Below are 17714 nucleotides of genomic sequence, written 5' to 3' on the forward strand. Positions count from 1 at the left end.
CCCGCCCATTATCGAAACCCACCGATTTTCATCTTCATTGTAAATGAATATTGCCCGCTTTCTGTAACAGGCGGTCGATCCGCGAGGCCAGTTGTACGCCTGGGCACCAAACTGATAATCTACCCCCACTGCGTCTACATTACTCTGATGATAAGCACAAATTTGGGTGCGGTTAGCAGGATCTGTGTTTGGGTGGAACGCCCTGCAATGCAATCCCATAGTTCCCACATTGTGTCTTTTGTACAGCTACGAGATGGATGTGCGCTCCCCGTCCCACCGTAAAGCGCGGCTTACCCTCCTTCAGGTTCAGTGCCCTCGCTGCCCGTGACTCCTTCAGCACCTCCTTGACAAAGATTCCTTCCTTCCCTCCACCGGCCACGCTGAATCCAGTCGCCCCGACCTCAGCTTCGGTCTCCACAATTAACTCCACCATCTCGGTCATCTTGAGTTCCTGGCGAGAGAAGGGTGGCTCTGTTTAGCCGTGGGCACTGATCCTGCCCCACTCTTCGTTGCTCCTGTAGCTACTGGGGGGGGGGGCAAAGGCAGAGGGGCTGCTCACTGCCGCCTGACACTCCCGCAACTTTAGAGGGGAGGAAACTTTGAGGTAAATGAATTGAACTTCTGAAGGTCATGAACATGACGGCGATTGAGAAAAGTGGCCCAGGCAATTTGTTTCGGGTGGTGAAGGGTTCAATTCCCAGAGGGAAATTGTTAAACGTGAGAGAGTTAAGGGTAAGAGGAGAAGTCGGGGGGACTTTTGTAACCAATGGGTGTGTTAACTAAGCAGTCCAGGGAAGCACATTGAAGTGGACAGTGTAATGGGGTCAAGGAGGCATGTGGGAACACTATCAATTCCAAGTTCCCCTACAAGTCACTCGCCATCCTGAATTGGACATATATCGCCATTCCTTCATTGTCTAAAGCCTGGAATTCCCGACCTAACAGCACTGTGGGAGAACCTTCACCGCACGGACTGCAGTGGTTCATGAAGGCAGCTCATCACCATCTCCTCACGGGCAACTCGGGACGGGCAATAAATGCCGGCCTTGCCAACGACGCCCGTATACCAAGAATGAAATTAAAAAAGAGATAATTCTAGATGTGTTTCTGAGGAGATTGGGGACTAAAGGTGAGAAGGTGAAGGGAAATGGTGAGAAGATGGGTAGGTGGGGTTGGGGATATGGGAGAAGGTGGGTAGGTGGGGTCGGGGGATATGGGAGAAGGTGAGTAGGCAGGTTTGGGGGATATGGGATAAGATGGGTAGGCGGGGTTGGGAATATGGGAGAAAGTGGGTAGGTGGGATTGGGGAATCTGGTAGAAGGTGGGTAGGTGGGATGTGGGATATGGGAGAAGGTGGGTAGGTGGGATGTGGGATATGGGAGAAGGTGGGTAGGTGGGATTGGGGGATATGGGAGAAGGTGGGAAGGTGGGTAGGTGGGATGGGGGGATATGGGAGAAGGTGGGAAAGTGGGGTCGGGGGTTTTGGGAGAAGGGGGGTAGGCAGGGTTGGGGGATATGGGAGAAGGGGGGTAGGTGGGGTCGGGTGATATGGGAGAAGGTGGGAAGGTGGGGTCGGGGGTTTTGGGAGAAGGTGAGTAGTTGGGATTGGGGGATATGAGAGAAGGTGGGTAGGTGGGATGGGGGATATGGGAGAAGGTGGGTAGGTGGGGTCGGGGGTTTTGGGAGAAGGTTGTCCTAAAGTGGGGGGCTTGTTGAGGCCTAATGGCCTATTCCTGTTCCTGATAAACGTATTTTCTTGAGGTGCAGACACTGTTAAAAAGGTGAAAGGTCAGAATCTTCTCACACCCGGGCAGTATGTGGATGTGTCTGATGGTCAGTGTAACCGGAGGCAGAGGGACAGTCGGTGAATCAAGTTATACCTCCATCGCCTAGGATACCGTCTGTGTTTAGCTACAGCAGGAGTCTGATAAACAAACCGCCGTTTGGCGCGAGGGCCTGCTCCACGTTACCTTGGTTACTTTGCGCTGGTCCGCAGGCTCCATGTTGGCTTTAACCAGTGACACTAAGTTGGCGTGAAGATCCTTTTTGATTGGTAGAAATTGTTTTAACTCCTCATGAAGCAGCTACTTCCGAATCTGCAAATCAGAAAATCTCCTCAGGATTCGCCTTCCAGACAAAAACAGGTCATCTCAAACTGGTACCACTCCTCACACAATGACAAGAACTTAAAGATGGGTAGGTGGGATTGAGGGATATGGTGAGAGGAGGGTAGGCGGGGTTGAGGGATAGAGTGAGAGGAGGGTAGGTGGGGTTGAGGGATAGAGTGAGAGGAGGGTAGGTGGGGTTGAGGGATAGAGTGAGAGGAGGGTAGGTGGGGTTGAGGGATAGAGTGAGAGGAGGGTAGGTGGGGTTGAGGGATAGAGTGAGAGGAGGGTAGGTGGGTTGAGGGATAGAGTGAGAGGAGGGTAGGCGAGGGTGAGGGATAGAGTGAGAGGAGGGTAGGTGAGGGTGAGGGATAGAGTGAGAGGAGGGTGGGTGGGTTGAGGGATCGAGTGAGAGGAGGGTGGGTGGGTTGAGGGATAGAGTGAGAAGAGGGTAGGTGGGGTTGAGGGATCGAGTGAGAGGAGGGTGGGTGGGTTGAGGGATAGAGTGAGAGGAGGGTAGGTGAGGGTGAGGGTCCATGCAGGTGGTGCTGACCCACGCAGAGCAGGACGGTCCCAGCTACAAAGTCCTGCCTTTCCTTCCACTGATTAATGGGAGGTCTGAGTGGGATCTCAGGGCTCTCTCTCCCATCATAGCCCTGTGCTTCTCCTCACTGACCTTTAACAAGCCTTTAACGAGGTTTATGCCGCAAATTGTCTTTCACACCTTTTATGAGGGGAGCAGATTTGCAGTAGCAACACACTCTTTATTCTGTGAGTTACTCACCATGGATATGTGCGGAAAGAGCAGGGGAATACAGTTAAATGGATAGATGTTTCAGAGAGCCAGTACACGCACCGTGGGCCGAATGGCCTCCTTCTGTAAGATTCTATGGGCCAGAGATCCCTGGAGTTCTCCTCTGCCGGTGTCCACCCATGGATCTGGACACAGGCCCCATCCTAAATTCCTGTCCCGATGCATCAGAGGCACGGCCTGTTGTGCAGGCAGGAGTCCGAACAGCCCTACACCATCCCGAGGGAACCCAGAGGCCTGGGAATGGCTGAAGATAAAAAATCTCCAGTTCCTAAGGGAGCTCGTGGCCAAGATTTGACAGGTCCCCTCCATGATCAATCACCTTTGCCTTGATTACTTTGGAGGCCTTCCCCAGGCCCTGAATGGGACTCCTTGCCTGCTCCCAGTTCTCAGCTGGCAAGTGTTCCTTCGGGCCTAATCGTGGGAGTAGGCGAGGGGAGAGGGTGTTCGAGGTGTCCAAACATCCCATAAAATTTCGATTATTTTATTTTATCGGACTAATGACACGTGCTTTAGAGTAGTTTTACTTTTCATTTGCTTTATTTGAATTGTTAGATTAATGGCAGTAATAATGTTTCTGTTTGAACCTTATTGTGAAATTCCTGTTTGGAAAATACACCTTGTGAAGTAATTTTGTTCTGGCAAACTCGCAATCAACCCCCACCCCCCCCTTGAAAAATATACATCGAATTACATCGAATTTACAGTGCAGAAACAGGCCTTACACTGGCCTCCTCCCTCCCTACTTCATCTTATCCTTCTACTCCTTTCTCCCTCAAGTCAGCATGGCTTTATGAAGGGGAAGTCATGTCTGACAAATTTGCTTGAGTTCTTTGAGGACATAACGTACAGGGTGGATAAAGGGGAACCAGTGGACATAGTGTATTTAGACTTCCAGAAGGCATTCGACAAGGTGCCACATAAAAGATTATTGCTCAAGATAAAGAATCACTGGATTGGGGGTAATATTCTGGCATGGGTGGAGGATTGGTTATCAAACAGGAAGCAGAGAGTTGGGATAAATGGTTCATTTTCGGACTGGCAACCAGTAGCCAGTGGTGTTCCGCAGGGGTCGGTGCTGGGTCCCCAACTCTTTACAATCTATATTAACGATTTGGAGGAGGGGACCGAGTGTAACATATCAAAGTTTGCAGATGATACAAAGATGGGAGGGAAAGTAGAGAGTGAGGAGGACATAAAAAACCTACAAGGGGATATAGACAGGCTGGGTGAGTGGGCGGAGATTTGGCAGATGCAATACAATATTGGAAAATGTGAGGTTATGCACTTTGGCAGGAAAAATCGGAGAGCAAGTTATTATCTTAATGGCGAGAAACTGGAAAGTACTGCAGCACAAAGGGATCTGGGGGTCCTAGTGCAAGAAAATCAAAAAGTTGGTATGCAGGTGCAGCAGGTGATCAAGAAAGCCAACAGAATGTTGGCTTTTATTGCTAGGGGGATAGAATATAAAAACAAGGAGGTATTGCTGCAGTTATATAAGGTATTGGTGAGACCGCACCTGGAATACTGCATACAGTTTTGGTCTCCATACTTAAGAAAAGACATACTTGCTCTCGAGGCAATACAAAGAAGGTTCACTCGGTTAATCCCGGGGATGAGGGGGCGGACATATGAGGAGAGGTTGAGTAGATTGGGACTCTACTCATTGGAGTTCAGAAGAATGAGAGGCGATCTTATTGAAACATATAAGATTGTGAAGGGTCTTGATCGGGTGGATGCAGTAAGGATGTTCCCAAGGATGGGTGAAACTAGAACTAGGGGGCATAATCTTAGAACAAGGGGCTGCTCTTTCAAAACTGAGATGAGGAGAAACTTCTTCACTCAGAGGGTAGTAGGTCTGTGGAATTTGCTGCCCCAGGAAGCTGTGGAAGCTACATCATTAAATAAATTTAAAACAGAAATAGACAGTTTCCTAGAAGTAAAGGGAATTAGGGGTTATGGGGAGCGGGCAGGAAATTGGACATGAAGCTGAGTTCGGATCGGTCAAGGCCCTGTGGGTGGCGGAGAGGGCCCAGGAGCCGAGTGGCCGGGTCCTGCTCCTACTTCTTGTGTTCTTTAGATTTGAGGTTGGGATCAGATCAGCCATGATCTTATTGAATGGCGGAGCAGGCTCGAGGGGCCGATTGGCCTACTCCTGCTCCTATTTCTTATGTTCTTATGTGTTTATGTAGCGTCCCCTCAAATGCATCTTTGCTATTCACCTCAACTACTCTTCATGGTAGCAAGTTCCACATTCTCACCACTCTCTGGGTGGAGAAGTTTCTCCTGAACTCCCTATTATTAGTGACTATCTTATATTGATGGCCCCTAGTTCTGGTCTCCCCCCATAAGTGGAAACATCTTCTCTATCAAACCCTTTCATAATCTTAAAGACCTCTATCAGGTCACCTCTCAACCTTCTCTTTTCTAGAGAAAAGAGCCCCCAGACTGTTCAGTCTTTGCTGATAGGTTTAACCTCTCAGTTCTGGTATCATCCTTGTAAATCTTTCTTGCACCTTCTCCAATGCCTCTATTGTACTCCAAGTGTGGTCTCGCCAAGGTTGACGTACTGCCTATGTCACTGGGTCTAATGAGGACATACTGGGCGGTATTCCCAGTAACGTGTCCCCAAGACCAAGGGTGGGTGGCCAGCAGACAATCAGGTCCAGAAGACAGCTCGGGCGAGGCCAGCCGCTCCCAGCTTCTTTCCGCGGCCTCCCACAGAACGCGTGGAAAAGCCACGGGGCCTACGGGTGTCTCACAGTGGCGTCACCGTGATAGGCAGGACCCCCCGTCCACATGAGTTATTTTGGACTTTAAATACTGCCGGGGTCAGGAGCACGACCTCCTCTCCCAATGTGGCGGGAGGCGCAGTCCCGGTCGGTAATGAGTGACTCCTGCCCGCCATTCTTAGTAGGCCGCATAGCGCCTGATAAACAGGGCGCTGCACGGCCCAATTGCTAGGCCAACAATTGTGAACATTACCAAAAAAAAAAAACTTCTAAAAATCACGGAGTTTGCTGCCAGCAGGTGAAGCTCCCCTCGGCCGAACGAGGGGATAGTCGGGGGAATTCCCAATGTAGACGGGGAACTCCCTCAGACTCGGCCGCTAGGCCTGGGGGGATGGGCTGGGCAGGAGTCCCTCCCGTTCACCTCCCTGTCGGAATTTGTTACACAGGGTGGAAACCCGGGGGTCCCAGACAATCTGCCCTGGAGGATCGTCGGAATGTCCAAGGCTACGATTCTATGAATTTACCTCGAACCCAGGGTAAAATGGAGGCCCAACGGAAGGAGTCTAATCTTTGGTTAACCCTCGGTGAAATACTTGATGATTTTCTGCGTTAAATGTAATTGTTGATTGATGGCATTCTCAGACCAGGCCCAGCCACTGATGGAGCTCTGGGGGCCAGGTCAGTGTGTCAAAGGTCGCTGACAAATATCAGCACCGCCCTCCCCTCCCCAAGGGGGAGGGGGTGGTATTAACGGGGGGAGGGGGAGGGGGAGGGGAGGGGGAGGGGGAGGGGAGGGGGAGGGGGAGGGGTGTGGTATTAACTGAGAGTGGAGTTTTTCTCCCACCCGATCTTGTGTTAATAAACCCGCTGTGAAAGAGTCGGGATTGACCAGCGAAGGGGTCGTTTTGTGCCGATCACAGGAAGGACAACAGTTGGGCCGGGTTCATCTTTCCCGCAACTCCATGTTTGAATCCCTCCAATCAGGTTTCTGCCCCTGTCACAAATGACATGCTATGTGACTATGGTGTGTGTGTGTCTGACTGTGTGTCTGACTGTGTGTGTGTGTGTGTGTGTCTGACTGTGTGTGTGTGTGTGTCGGACTGTGTGTGTGTGTGTCTGACTGTGTGTCTGACTGTGTGTGTGTGTGTGTGTGTGTGTCTGACTGTGTGTGTGTGTGTCTGACTGTGTGTGTGTGTGTGTGTGTCTGACTGTGTGTGTGCGTGTGTGTGTCTGACTGTGTGTGTGTGTGTCTGACTGTGTGTGTGTGTGTCTGACTGTGTGTGTGTGTGTCTGACTCTGTGTGTGTGTGTGTCTGACTGTGTGTGTGTGTGTGTCTGACTGTGTGTGTGTGTGTGTGTGTGTGTCTGACTGTGTGTGTGTGTGTCTGACTGTGTGTGTGTGTGTGTGTGTGTCTGACTGTGTGTGTGCGTGTGTGTGTCTGACTGTGTGTGTGTGTGTCTGACTGTGTGTGTGTGTGTGTGTCTGACTGTGTGTGTGTGTCTGACTGTGTGTGTGTGTGTCTGACTGTGTGTGTGTGTGTGTGTGTGACTGTGTGTGTGTGTGTGTCTGACTCTGTGTGTGTGTGTCTGACTGTGTGTGTGTGTGTCTGACTGTGTGTGTGTGTGTCTGACTCTGTGTGTGTGTGTGTCTGACTGTGTGTGTGTGTGTGTGTGTGTGTGTCTGACTGTGTGTGTGTGTGTGTCTGACTGTGTGTGTGTGTCTGACTGTGTGTGTGTGTGTGTCTGACTGTGTGCGTGTGTGTGTGTGTCTGACTCTGTGTGTGTGTGTGTGTGTCTGACTGTGTGTGTGTGTGTCTGACTGTGTGTGTGTGTGTGTCTGACTGTGTGTGTGTGTGTGTGTGTGTCTGACTGTGTGTGTGTGTGTGTGTGTGTGTGTGTCTGACTCTGTGTGTGTGTGTCTGACTCTGTGTGTGTGTGTGTCTGACTCTGTGTGTGTGTGTGTGTTTGTTGTGAACCCAAAGGGAGAAATTTGGCAAAAAAAAAAAATTTTTTAATCAGAAAAACGAACCAAGATAATGTGAAATATTGGCTGTTGGTAATCTGGAGGATATGAAGTGATGAACACTCAATACTCACCAGGACCTCTCATCCAGAACTGGAAACATGACCATCCTCTGATTCTCGCTCAATGTCTGCAATTAAAAAAGAAAACATGAGGCAAACAAAACCAGCTCAAATGATTGAAAGCAAACAGCACAATCTATAAACACTCCAACAATAGAGTCACCTCCCACTGACACAGTGTCCATACAGTCATCGAGTATCAAAATACAGGCTCCATACAGTCAATGAGTATCAATATACAGGGTCCATACAGTCAATGAGTATCAATATACAGGCTCCATACAGTCAATGAGTATCAATATACAGGCTCCATACAGTCAATGAGTATCAATATACAGGGTCCATACAGTGGTACCAATACACAGGGTCCACACAGTCATTGAGTATCAATACACAGGGTCCACACTATCACTGAGTATCAATATACAGGCTCCATACAGTCAATGAGTATCAATATACAGGTTCCACACAGTCATTGAGTATCAATACACTGGGTCCACACAGTCATTGAGTATCAATACACAGGGTCCACACAGTCATCGAGTATCAATACACAGGGTCCACACAGTCGTTGAGTATCAATACACTGGGTCCACACAGTCATTGAGTATCAACACACAGGGTCCACACAGTCATCGAGTATCAATATACAGGGTCCACACAGTCACTGATTATCAACATACCGGCTGCATACAGTCATTGAGTATCAATACACAGGCTCCACACAGTCACCAACTATCAACATACAGGCTCCATACAGTCATTCAATATCGATACACAGGCTCCACACAGTCATCAGGTACCAATACATAGGGTCCATACAGTCATCGAGTATCAATAGACAGAGTCCACACAGTCATCGAGTATTAATATACATGGTCCACACAGTCCCCCATTATCAATATACAGGCTCCATACAGTCACTGAGTATCAACATACAGGCTCCATACAGTCATTGAGTATCAATATACAGGGTCCACACAGTCACTGAGTATCAACACACAGGGTCCACACAGTCATCGAGGATCAATATACAGGGTCCACACAGTCATCGAGTATCGACATACAGGCTCTATACAGTCATTGAGTATCAATATACAGAGTCCACACAGTCACTGAGTATCAATATACAGGGTCCACACAGTCGTCGAGTATCTATATACAGGGTCTGCACAATCACTGAGTATCAATATACAGGGTCCGCACAATCACTGAGTATCAATATACAGGGTGCGCACAATCACTGAGTATCAATATACAGGGTCCATACAGTCATTCAATATCGATACGCAGGGTCCACACAGTCATCAGGTATCAATACAGAGGGTCCTTACAGTCGTTGAGCATTAATATACAGGGTCCACACAGTGAACGAGTATCAATACACTGGGTCCACACTATGTCATCGAGTATCAATATACAGACTCCACACAGTCACCGAGTATCAATATACAGGCTCCATACAGTCATTGAGTATCAATATACAGGGTCCACACAGTCATTGAGTATCAATATACAGGGTCCACACAGTCATTGAGTATCAATAAACAGGGTCCACACAATCACTGAGTATCAATATACAGGGTCCACACAGTCATTGAGTATCAATATACAGGGTCCACACAATCACTGAGTATCAATATACAGGCTCCATGCATTCATCGAGTATCAATATACATGGTCCACACAATTATCGGGTATCAATATACAGACTCCATTCTGTCATTGGGTATCAACACATAGGGTCCACGCAGTCATCGAGTATCAAAACACAGGCTCCATACAGTCATTGAGTATCAATACACAGGGTCCGCACAATCACTGAGTATCAATATACAGGGTCCACACTATCACTGAGTATCAATATACAGGCTCCATACAGTCAATGAGTATCAATATACAGGGTCCACACTATCACTGAGTATCAATATACAGGCTCCATACAGTCAATGAGTATCAATATACAGGTTCCACACAGTCATTGAGTATCAATATACAGGGTCCATACAGTGGTACCAATACACAGGGTCCACACAGTCGTTGAGTATCAATACACTGGGTCCACACAGTCATTGAGTATCAATACACAGGCTCCACACAGTCACCAACTATCAACATACAGGCTCCATACAGTCATTCAATATCGATACACAGGCTCCACACAGTCATCAGGTACCAATACATAGGGTCGATACAGTCATCGAGTATCAATAGACAGAGTCCACACAGTCATCGAGTATTAATATACATGGTCCACACAGTCCCCCATTATCAATATACAGGCTCCATACAGTCACTGAGTATCAACATACAGGCTCCATACAGTCATTGAGTATCAATATACAGGGTCCACACAGTCACTGAGTATCAATACACAGGGTCCACACAGTCATCGAGGATCAATATACAGGGTCCACACAGTCATTGAGTATCAATATACAGGCTCCATACATTCATCGAGTATCAATATACATGGTCCACACAGTTATCGGGTATCAATATACAGGCTCCATACAGTCATTGGGTATCAATACATAGGGTCCACGCAGTCATCGAGTATCAATACACAGGCTCCATTCAGGCATCGAGTATCAATATACAGGCTCTATACAGTCATTGAGTATCAATATACAGGGTCCACACAGTCGTCGAGTATCTATATACAGGGTCCGCACAATCACTGAGTATCAATATACAGGGTCCGCACAATCACTGAGTATCAATATACAGGGTGCGCACAATCCCTGAGTATCAATATACAGGGTCCATACAGTCATTCAATATCGATACGCAGGGTCCACACAGTCATCAGGTATCAATACAGAGGGTCCTTACAGTCGTTGAGCATTAATATACAGGGTCCACACAGTGAACGAGTATCAATACACTGGGTCCACACTATGTCATCGAGTATCAATATACAGACTCCACACAGTCACCGAGTATCAATATACAGGCTCCATACAGTCATTCAATATCGATACACAGGGTCCACACAGTCATCGAGTATCAATATACAGGGTCCACACAGTCATTGAGTATCAATATACAGGGTGCACACAGTAATTGAGTATCAATATGCAGGCTCCATACAGTCATTGAGTATCAATATACAGGGTCCGCACAATCACAGAGTATCAATATACAGGCTCCATATAGTCATTGAGTATCAAGACACAGAGTCCACACAATCACAGAGTATCAATATGCAGGCTCCATACAGTCATTGAGTATCAATATACATGTTCCATACAGTCATTCAATATCGATACGCAGGGTCCACACAGTCATCGTGTATCAATACACAGAGTCAACACAGTCATCGAGTATTAATATACATGATCCGCACGGTCACTGAGAATCAATATACAGGGTCCACACAGTCATCGAGTATCAATATACAGGGTCCACACAGTCATCGATTATCAATACACAGGGTCCACACAGTCATTGAGTATCAATATACAGGGTCCACACGGTCATCGAGTATCAATATACAGGGTCCACACAGTCATTGAGTATCAATATACAGGGTCCACACAGTCATTGAGTATCAAAATACAGGGTCCATAGAGTGTTTGAGTATCAATATACAGGCTGCAGACAGTCATTGAGTTTCAATATACAGGCTCCATACAGTCATTGAGTATCAATATGCAGGCTCCATACAGTCATTGAGTATCAATATACAGGGTCCGCACAATCACAGAGTATCAATATACAGGGTCCGCACAATCATACAGTGTCCACACAGTCATCGAGTATGAATATGCAGGCTCCATACAGTCATTGAGTATCAACATACAGAGTCCACACAATCACAGAGTATCAATATACAGGGTACACACAATCACAGAGTATCAATATACATGTTCCATACAGTCATTCAATATCGATACGCAGGGTCCACACAGTCATCGTGTATCAATACACAGAGTCAACACAGTCATCGAGTATTAATATACATGATCCGCACGGTCACTGAGAATCAATATTCAGGCTCCATACAGTCATTCAATATTGAAACAGAGGGTCCACACGGTCATCGAGCATCAATATACAGGGTCCACACAGTCATTGAGTATCAATACACATGGTCCACACAGTCAACGAGTATCAATACACTGGGTCCAAACAGTCATTCAGTATCAATATACAGGGTACACACAGTCTTTGAGCATCATTATACAGGATCCACACAGTCATCGAGTATCAACATACAGGGTCCACACAGTCATTGAGTATCAATATACAGGGTCCACACAGTCATTGAGTATCAATATACAGGGTCCAAACAGTCATTGAGTATCAATACACTGGGTCCATACAGTCATTGAGTATCAATATACAGGGTCCACACAGTCCTTGAGTACCAATATACAGGGTCCACACAGTCAACGAGTATCAATACACATGGTCCACACAGTCATCGAGTATCAATATACATGGTCCACACAGTCTTTGAGTATCATTATACAGGGTCCACACAGTCATCGAGTATCAATATACAGGGTCCACACAGTCATTGAGTATCAATATACAGGGTCCACACAGTCCTTGAGTACCAATATACAGGGTCCACACAGTCAACGAGTATCAATACACATGGTCCACACAGTCATCGAGTATCAATACACATGGTCCACACAGTCTTTGAGTATCATTATACAGGGTCCACACAGTCATCGAGTATCAATATACAGGGTCCACACAGTCATTGAGTATCAATATACAGGGTCCACACAGTCATTGAGTATCAATACACTGGGTCCATACAGTCATTGAGTATCAATATACAGGGTCCACACAGTCCTTGAGTACCAATATACAGGGTCCACACAGTCAACGAGTATCAATACACATGGTCCACACAGTCATCGAGTATCAATATACATGGTCCACACAGTCTTTGAGTATCATTATACAGGGTCCACACAGTCATCGAGTATCAATATACATGGTCCACACAGTCATCGAGTATCAATATACATGGTCCACACAGTCATTGAGTATCAATATACAGGGTCCACACAGTCATTCAGTATCAATATACAGGGTCCACACAGTCTTTGAGCATCATTATACAGGGTCCACACAGTCATCGAGTATCAATATACAGGGTCCACACAGTCATTGAGTATCAATATACAGGGTCCACACAGTCATTGAGTATCAATACACTGGGTCCATACAGTCATTGAGTATCAATATACAGGGTCCACACAGTCCTTGAGTACCAATATACAGGGTCCACACAGTCAACGAGTATCAATACACATGGTCCACACAGTCATCGAGTATCAATATACATGGTCCACACAGTCTTTGAGTATCATTATACAGGGTCCACACAGTCATCGAGTATCAATATACATGGTCCACACAGTCATCGAGTATCAATATACATGGTCCACACAGTCATTCAGTATCAATATACAGGGTCCACACAGTCTTTGAGTATCATTATACAGGGTCCACACAGTCATCGAGTATCAATATACATGGTCCACACAGTCATTGAGTATCAATATACAGGGTCCACACAGTCATTGAGTATCAATACACAGGGTCCATGCAGTCATTGAGTATCAATATACAGAGACCACACAGTTATTGAGTATCAATATACAGGTTCCACACAGTCCTTGAGTATCAATAAACAGGGTCCACACAGTCATTGAGTATCAATATACAGGGTCCACACGGTCATCGAGTATCAATATACAGGGTCCACACAGTCATTGAGTATCAATATACAGGGTCCACACAGTCATTGAGTATCAAAATACAGGGTCCATAGAGTGTTTGAGTATCAATATACAGGCTGCAGACAGTCATTGAGTTTCAATATACAGGCTCCATACAGTCATTGAGTATCAATATGCAGGCTCCATACAGTCATTGAGTATCAATATACAGGGTCCGCACAATCACAGAGTATCAATATACAGGGTCCGCACAATCATACAGTGTCCACACAGTCATCGAGTATGAATATGCAGGCTCCATACAGTCATTGAGTATCAACATACAGAGTCCACACAATCACAGAGTATCAATATACAGGGTACACACAATCACAGAGTATCAATATACATGTTCCATACAGTCATTCAATATCGATACGCAGGGTCCACACAGTCATCGTGTATCAATACACAGAGTCAACACAGTCATCGAGTATTAATATACATGATCCGCACGGTCACTGAGAATCAATATTCAGGCTCCATACAGTCATTCAATATTGAAACAGAGGGTCCACACGGTCATCGAGCATCAATATACAGGGTCCACACAGTCATTGAGTATCAATACACATGGTCCACACAGTCAACGAGTATCAATACACTGGGTCCAAACAGTCATTCAGTATCAATATACAGGGTACACACAGTCTTTGAGCATCATTATACAGGATCCACACAGTCATCGAGTATCAACATACAGGGTCCACACAGTCATTGAGTATCAATATACAGGGTCCACACAGTCATTGAGTATCAATATACAGGGTCCAAACAGTCATTGAGTATCAATACACTGGGTCCATACAGTCATTGAGTATCAATATACAGGGTCCACACAGTCCTTGAGTACCAATATACAGGGTCCACACAGTCAACGAGTATCAATACACATGGTCCACACAGTCATCGAGTATCAATATACATGGTCCACACAGTCTTTGAGTATCATTATACAGGGTCCACACAGTCATCGAGTATCAATATACAGGGTCCACACAGTCATTGAGTATCAATATACAGGGTCCACACAGTCCTTGAGTACCAATATACAGGGTCCACACAGTCAACGAGTATCAATACACATGGTCCACACAGTCATCGAGTATCAATACACATGGTCCACACAGTCTTTGAGTATCATTATACAGGGTCCACACAGTCATCGAGTATCAATATACAGGGTCCACACAGTCATTGAGTATCAATATACAGGGTCCACACAGTCATTGAGTATCAATACACTGGGTCCATACAGTCATTGAGTATCAATATACAGGGTCCACACAGTCCTTGAGTACCAATATACAGGGTCCACACAGTCAACGAGTATCAATACACATGGTCCACACAGTCATCGAGTATCAATATACATGGTCCACACAGTCTTTGAGTATCATTATACAGGGTCCACACAGTCATCGAGTATCAATATACATGGTCCACACAGTCATCGAGTATCAATATACATGGTCCACACAGTCATTGAGTATCAATATACAGGGTCCACACAGTCATTCAGTATCAATATACAGGGTCCACACAGTCTTTGAGCATCATTATACAGGGTCCACACAGTCATCGAGTATCAATATACAGGGTCCACACAGTCATTGAGTATCAATATACAGGGTCCACACAGTCATTGAGTATCAATACACTGGGTCCATACAGTCATTGAGTATCAATATACAGGGTCCACACAGTCCTTGAGTACCAATATACAGGGTCCACACAGTCAACGAGTATCAATACACATGGTCCACACAGTCATCGAGTATCAATATACATGGTCCACACAGTCTTTGAGTATCATTATACAGGGTCCACACAGTCATCGAGTATCAATATACATGGTCCACACAGTCATCGAGTATCAATATACATGGTCCACACAGTCATTCAGTATCAATATACAGGGTCCACACAGTCTTTGAGTATCATTATACAGGGTCCACACAGTCATCGAGTATCAATATACATGGTCCACACAGTCATTGAGTATCAATATACAGGGTCCACACAGTCATTGAGTATCAATACACAGGGTCCATGCAGTCATTGAGTATCAATATACAGAGACCACACAGTTATTGAGTATCAATATACAGGTTCCACACAGTCCTTGAGTATCAATAAACAGGGTCCACACAGTCATCGAGTATCAGTATACTGGGTCCACATAATCACTGAGTATCAATATACAGGCTCCAAACAGTCATTGAGTATCAATATACAGAGACCACACAGTTATTGAGTATCAATATACAGGGTCCACACAGTCACTGAATATCAATATACAGGGTCCACACAGTCACTGAGTCTCAATGTACAGGCTCCATACAGTCATTGAGTATCAATATACAGGCTCCACACTATCATTGAGTATCAATATACAGGCTCCATACAGTCATTGAGTATCAATATACAGGGTCCACACAATCACAGAGTATCAATATACAGGCTCCATACAGTCATTGAGTATCAATATACATGTTCCATACAGTCATTCAATATCGATACGCAGGGTCCACACAGTCATCGTGTATCAATGCACAGAGTCAACACAGTCATCGAGTATTAATATACATGATCCGCACGGTCACTGAGAATCAATATTCAGGCTCCATACAGTCATTCAATATTGAAACAGAGGATCCACACGGTCATCGTGCATCAATATACAGGGTCCACACAGTCATCGAGCATCAATATACAGGGTCCACACGGTCATCGAGCATCAATATACAGGGTCCACACGGTCATCGAGCATCAATATACAGGGTCCACAAAATCATCGAGTATCAATATACAGGGTCCACACAGTCAACGAGTATCAATACACTGGGTCCATACAGTCATTGAGTATCAATCATACAGTGTCCACACAGTCATCGAGTATGAATATGCAGGCTCCATACAGTCATTGAGTATCAATATACAGAGTCCACACAATCACAGAGTATCAATATACAGGGTCCGCACAATCATAGAGGGTCCACACAGTCATCGAGTATCAATATACAGGGTACACACAATCACAGAGTATCAATATACAGGCTCCATACAGTCATTGAGTATCAATATACATGTTCCATACAGTCATTCAATATCGATACGCAGGGTCCACACAGTCATCGTGTATCAATGCACAGAGTCAACACAGTCATCGAGTATTAATATACATGATCCGCACGGTCACTGAGAATCAATATTCAGGCTCCATACAGTCATTCAATATTGAAACAGAGGGTCCACACAGTCTTTGAGCATCAATATACAGGGTCCACACGGTCAACGAGTATCAATATACAGGGTCCACACAGTCATTGAGTATCAATATACAGGGTCCACACAGTCATTCAGTATCAATATACAGGGTCCACACAGTCCTTGAGTACCAATATACAGGGTCCACACAGTCAACGAGTATCAATACACATGGTCCACACAGTCATCGAGTATCAATATACATGGTCCACTCAGTCTTTGAGTATCATTATACAGGGTCCACACAGTCATCGAGTATCAATATACATGGTCCACACAGTCATCGAGTATCAATATACATGGTCCACACAGTCATTGAGTATCAATATACAGGGTCCACACAGTCATTGAGTATCAATACACAGGGTCCATGCAGTCATTGAGTATCAATATACAGGGTCCACACAGTCAACGAGTATCAATACACATGGTCCACACAGTCATCGAGTATCAATATACATGGTCCACACAGTCTTTGAGTATCATTATACAGGGTCCACACAGTCATCGAGTATCAATATACATGGTCCACACAGTCATCGAGTATCAATATACATGGTCCACACAGTCATTGAGTATCAATATACAGGGTCCACACAGTCATTGAGTATCAATACACAGGGTCCATGCAGTCATTGAGTATCAATATACAGGGTCCACACAGTCATTGAGTATCAATACACTGGGTCCATACAGTCATTGAGTATCAATATACAGGGTCCACACAGTCCTTGAGTACCAATATACAGGGTCCACACAGTCAACGAGTATCAATACACATGGTCCACACAGTCATCGAGTATCAATACACTGGCTCCAAACAGTCATTCAGTATCAATATACAGGGTCCACACAGTCTTTGAGTATCATTATACAGGGTCCACACAGTCATCGAGTATCAATATACATGGTCCACACAGTCATTGAGTATCAATATACAGGGTCCACACAGTCATTGAGTATCA

General features: G+C 45.6%; 1 protein-coding gene across 1 annotated transcript in view; it reads right to left on the reverse strand.

Moving 5' to 3' along the window:
- Positions 1-17714, reverse strand: part of LOC137306084 (neuroblast differentiation-associated protein AHNAK-like) — a 121392-nt gene that overhangs the window by 12447 nt on the left and 91231 nt on the right. The window contains exons 2-4 of the mRNA XM_067975150.1: positions 7745-7800; positions 1971-2096; positions 295-451 (exon numbers count right to left, since the gene is read on the reverse strand). Of these exons, the coding sequence (XP_067831251.1) occupies positions 295-451; positions 1971-2003 (190 nt within the window). The 5' untranslated portion in view covers positions 2004-2096; positions 7745-7800. The remainder of the gene's footprint in view (positions 1-294; positions 452-1970; positions 2097-7744; positions 7801-17714) is intronic.

Source organism: Heptranchias perlo, chromosome 41 (genome assembly GCF_035084215.1).
Source record: "Heptranchias perlo isolate sHepPer1 chromosome 41, sHepPer1.hap1, whole genome shotgun sequence".
Taxonomy (NCBI): Eukaryota; Metazoa; Chordata; class Chondrichthyes; order Hexanchiformes; family Hexanchidae; genus Heptranchias; species Heptranchias perlo.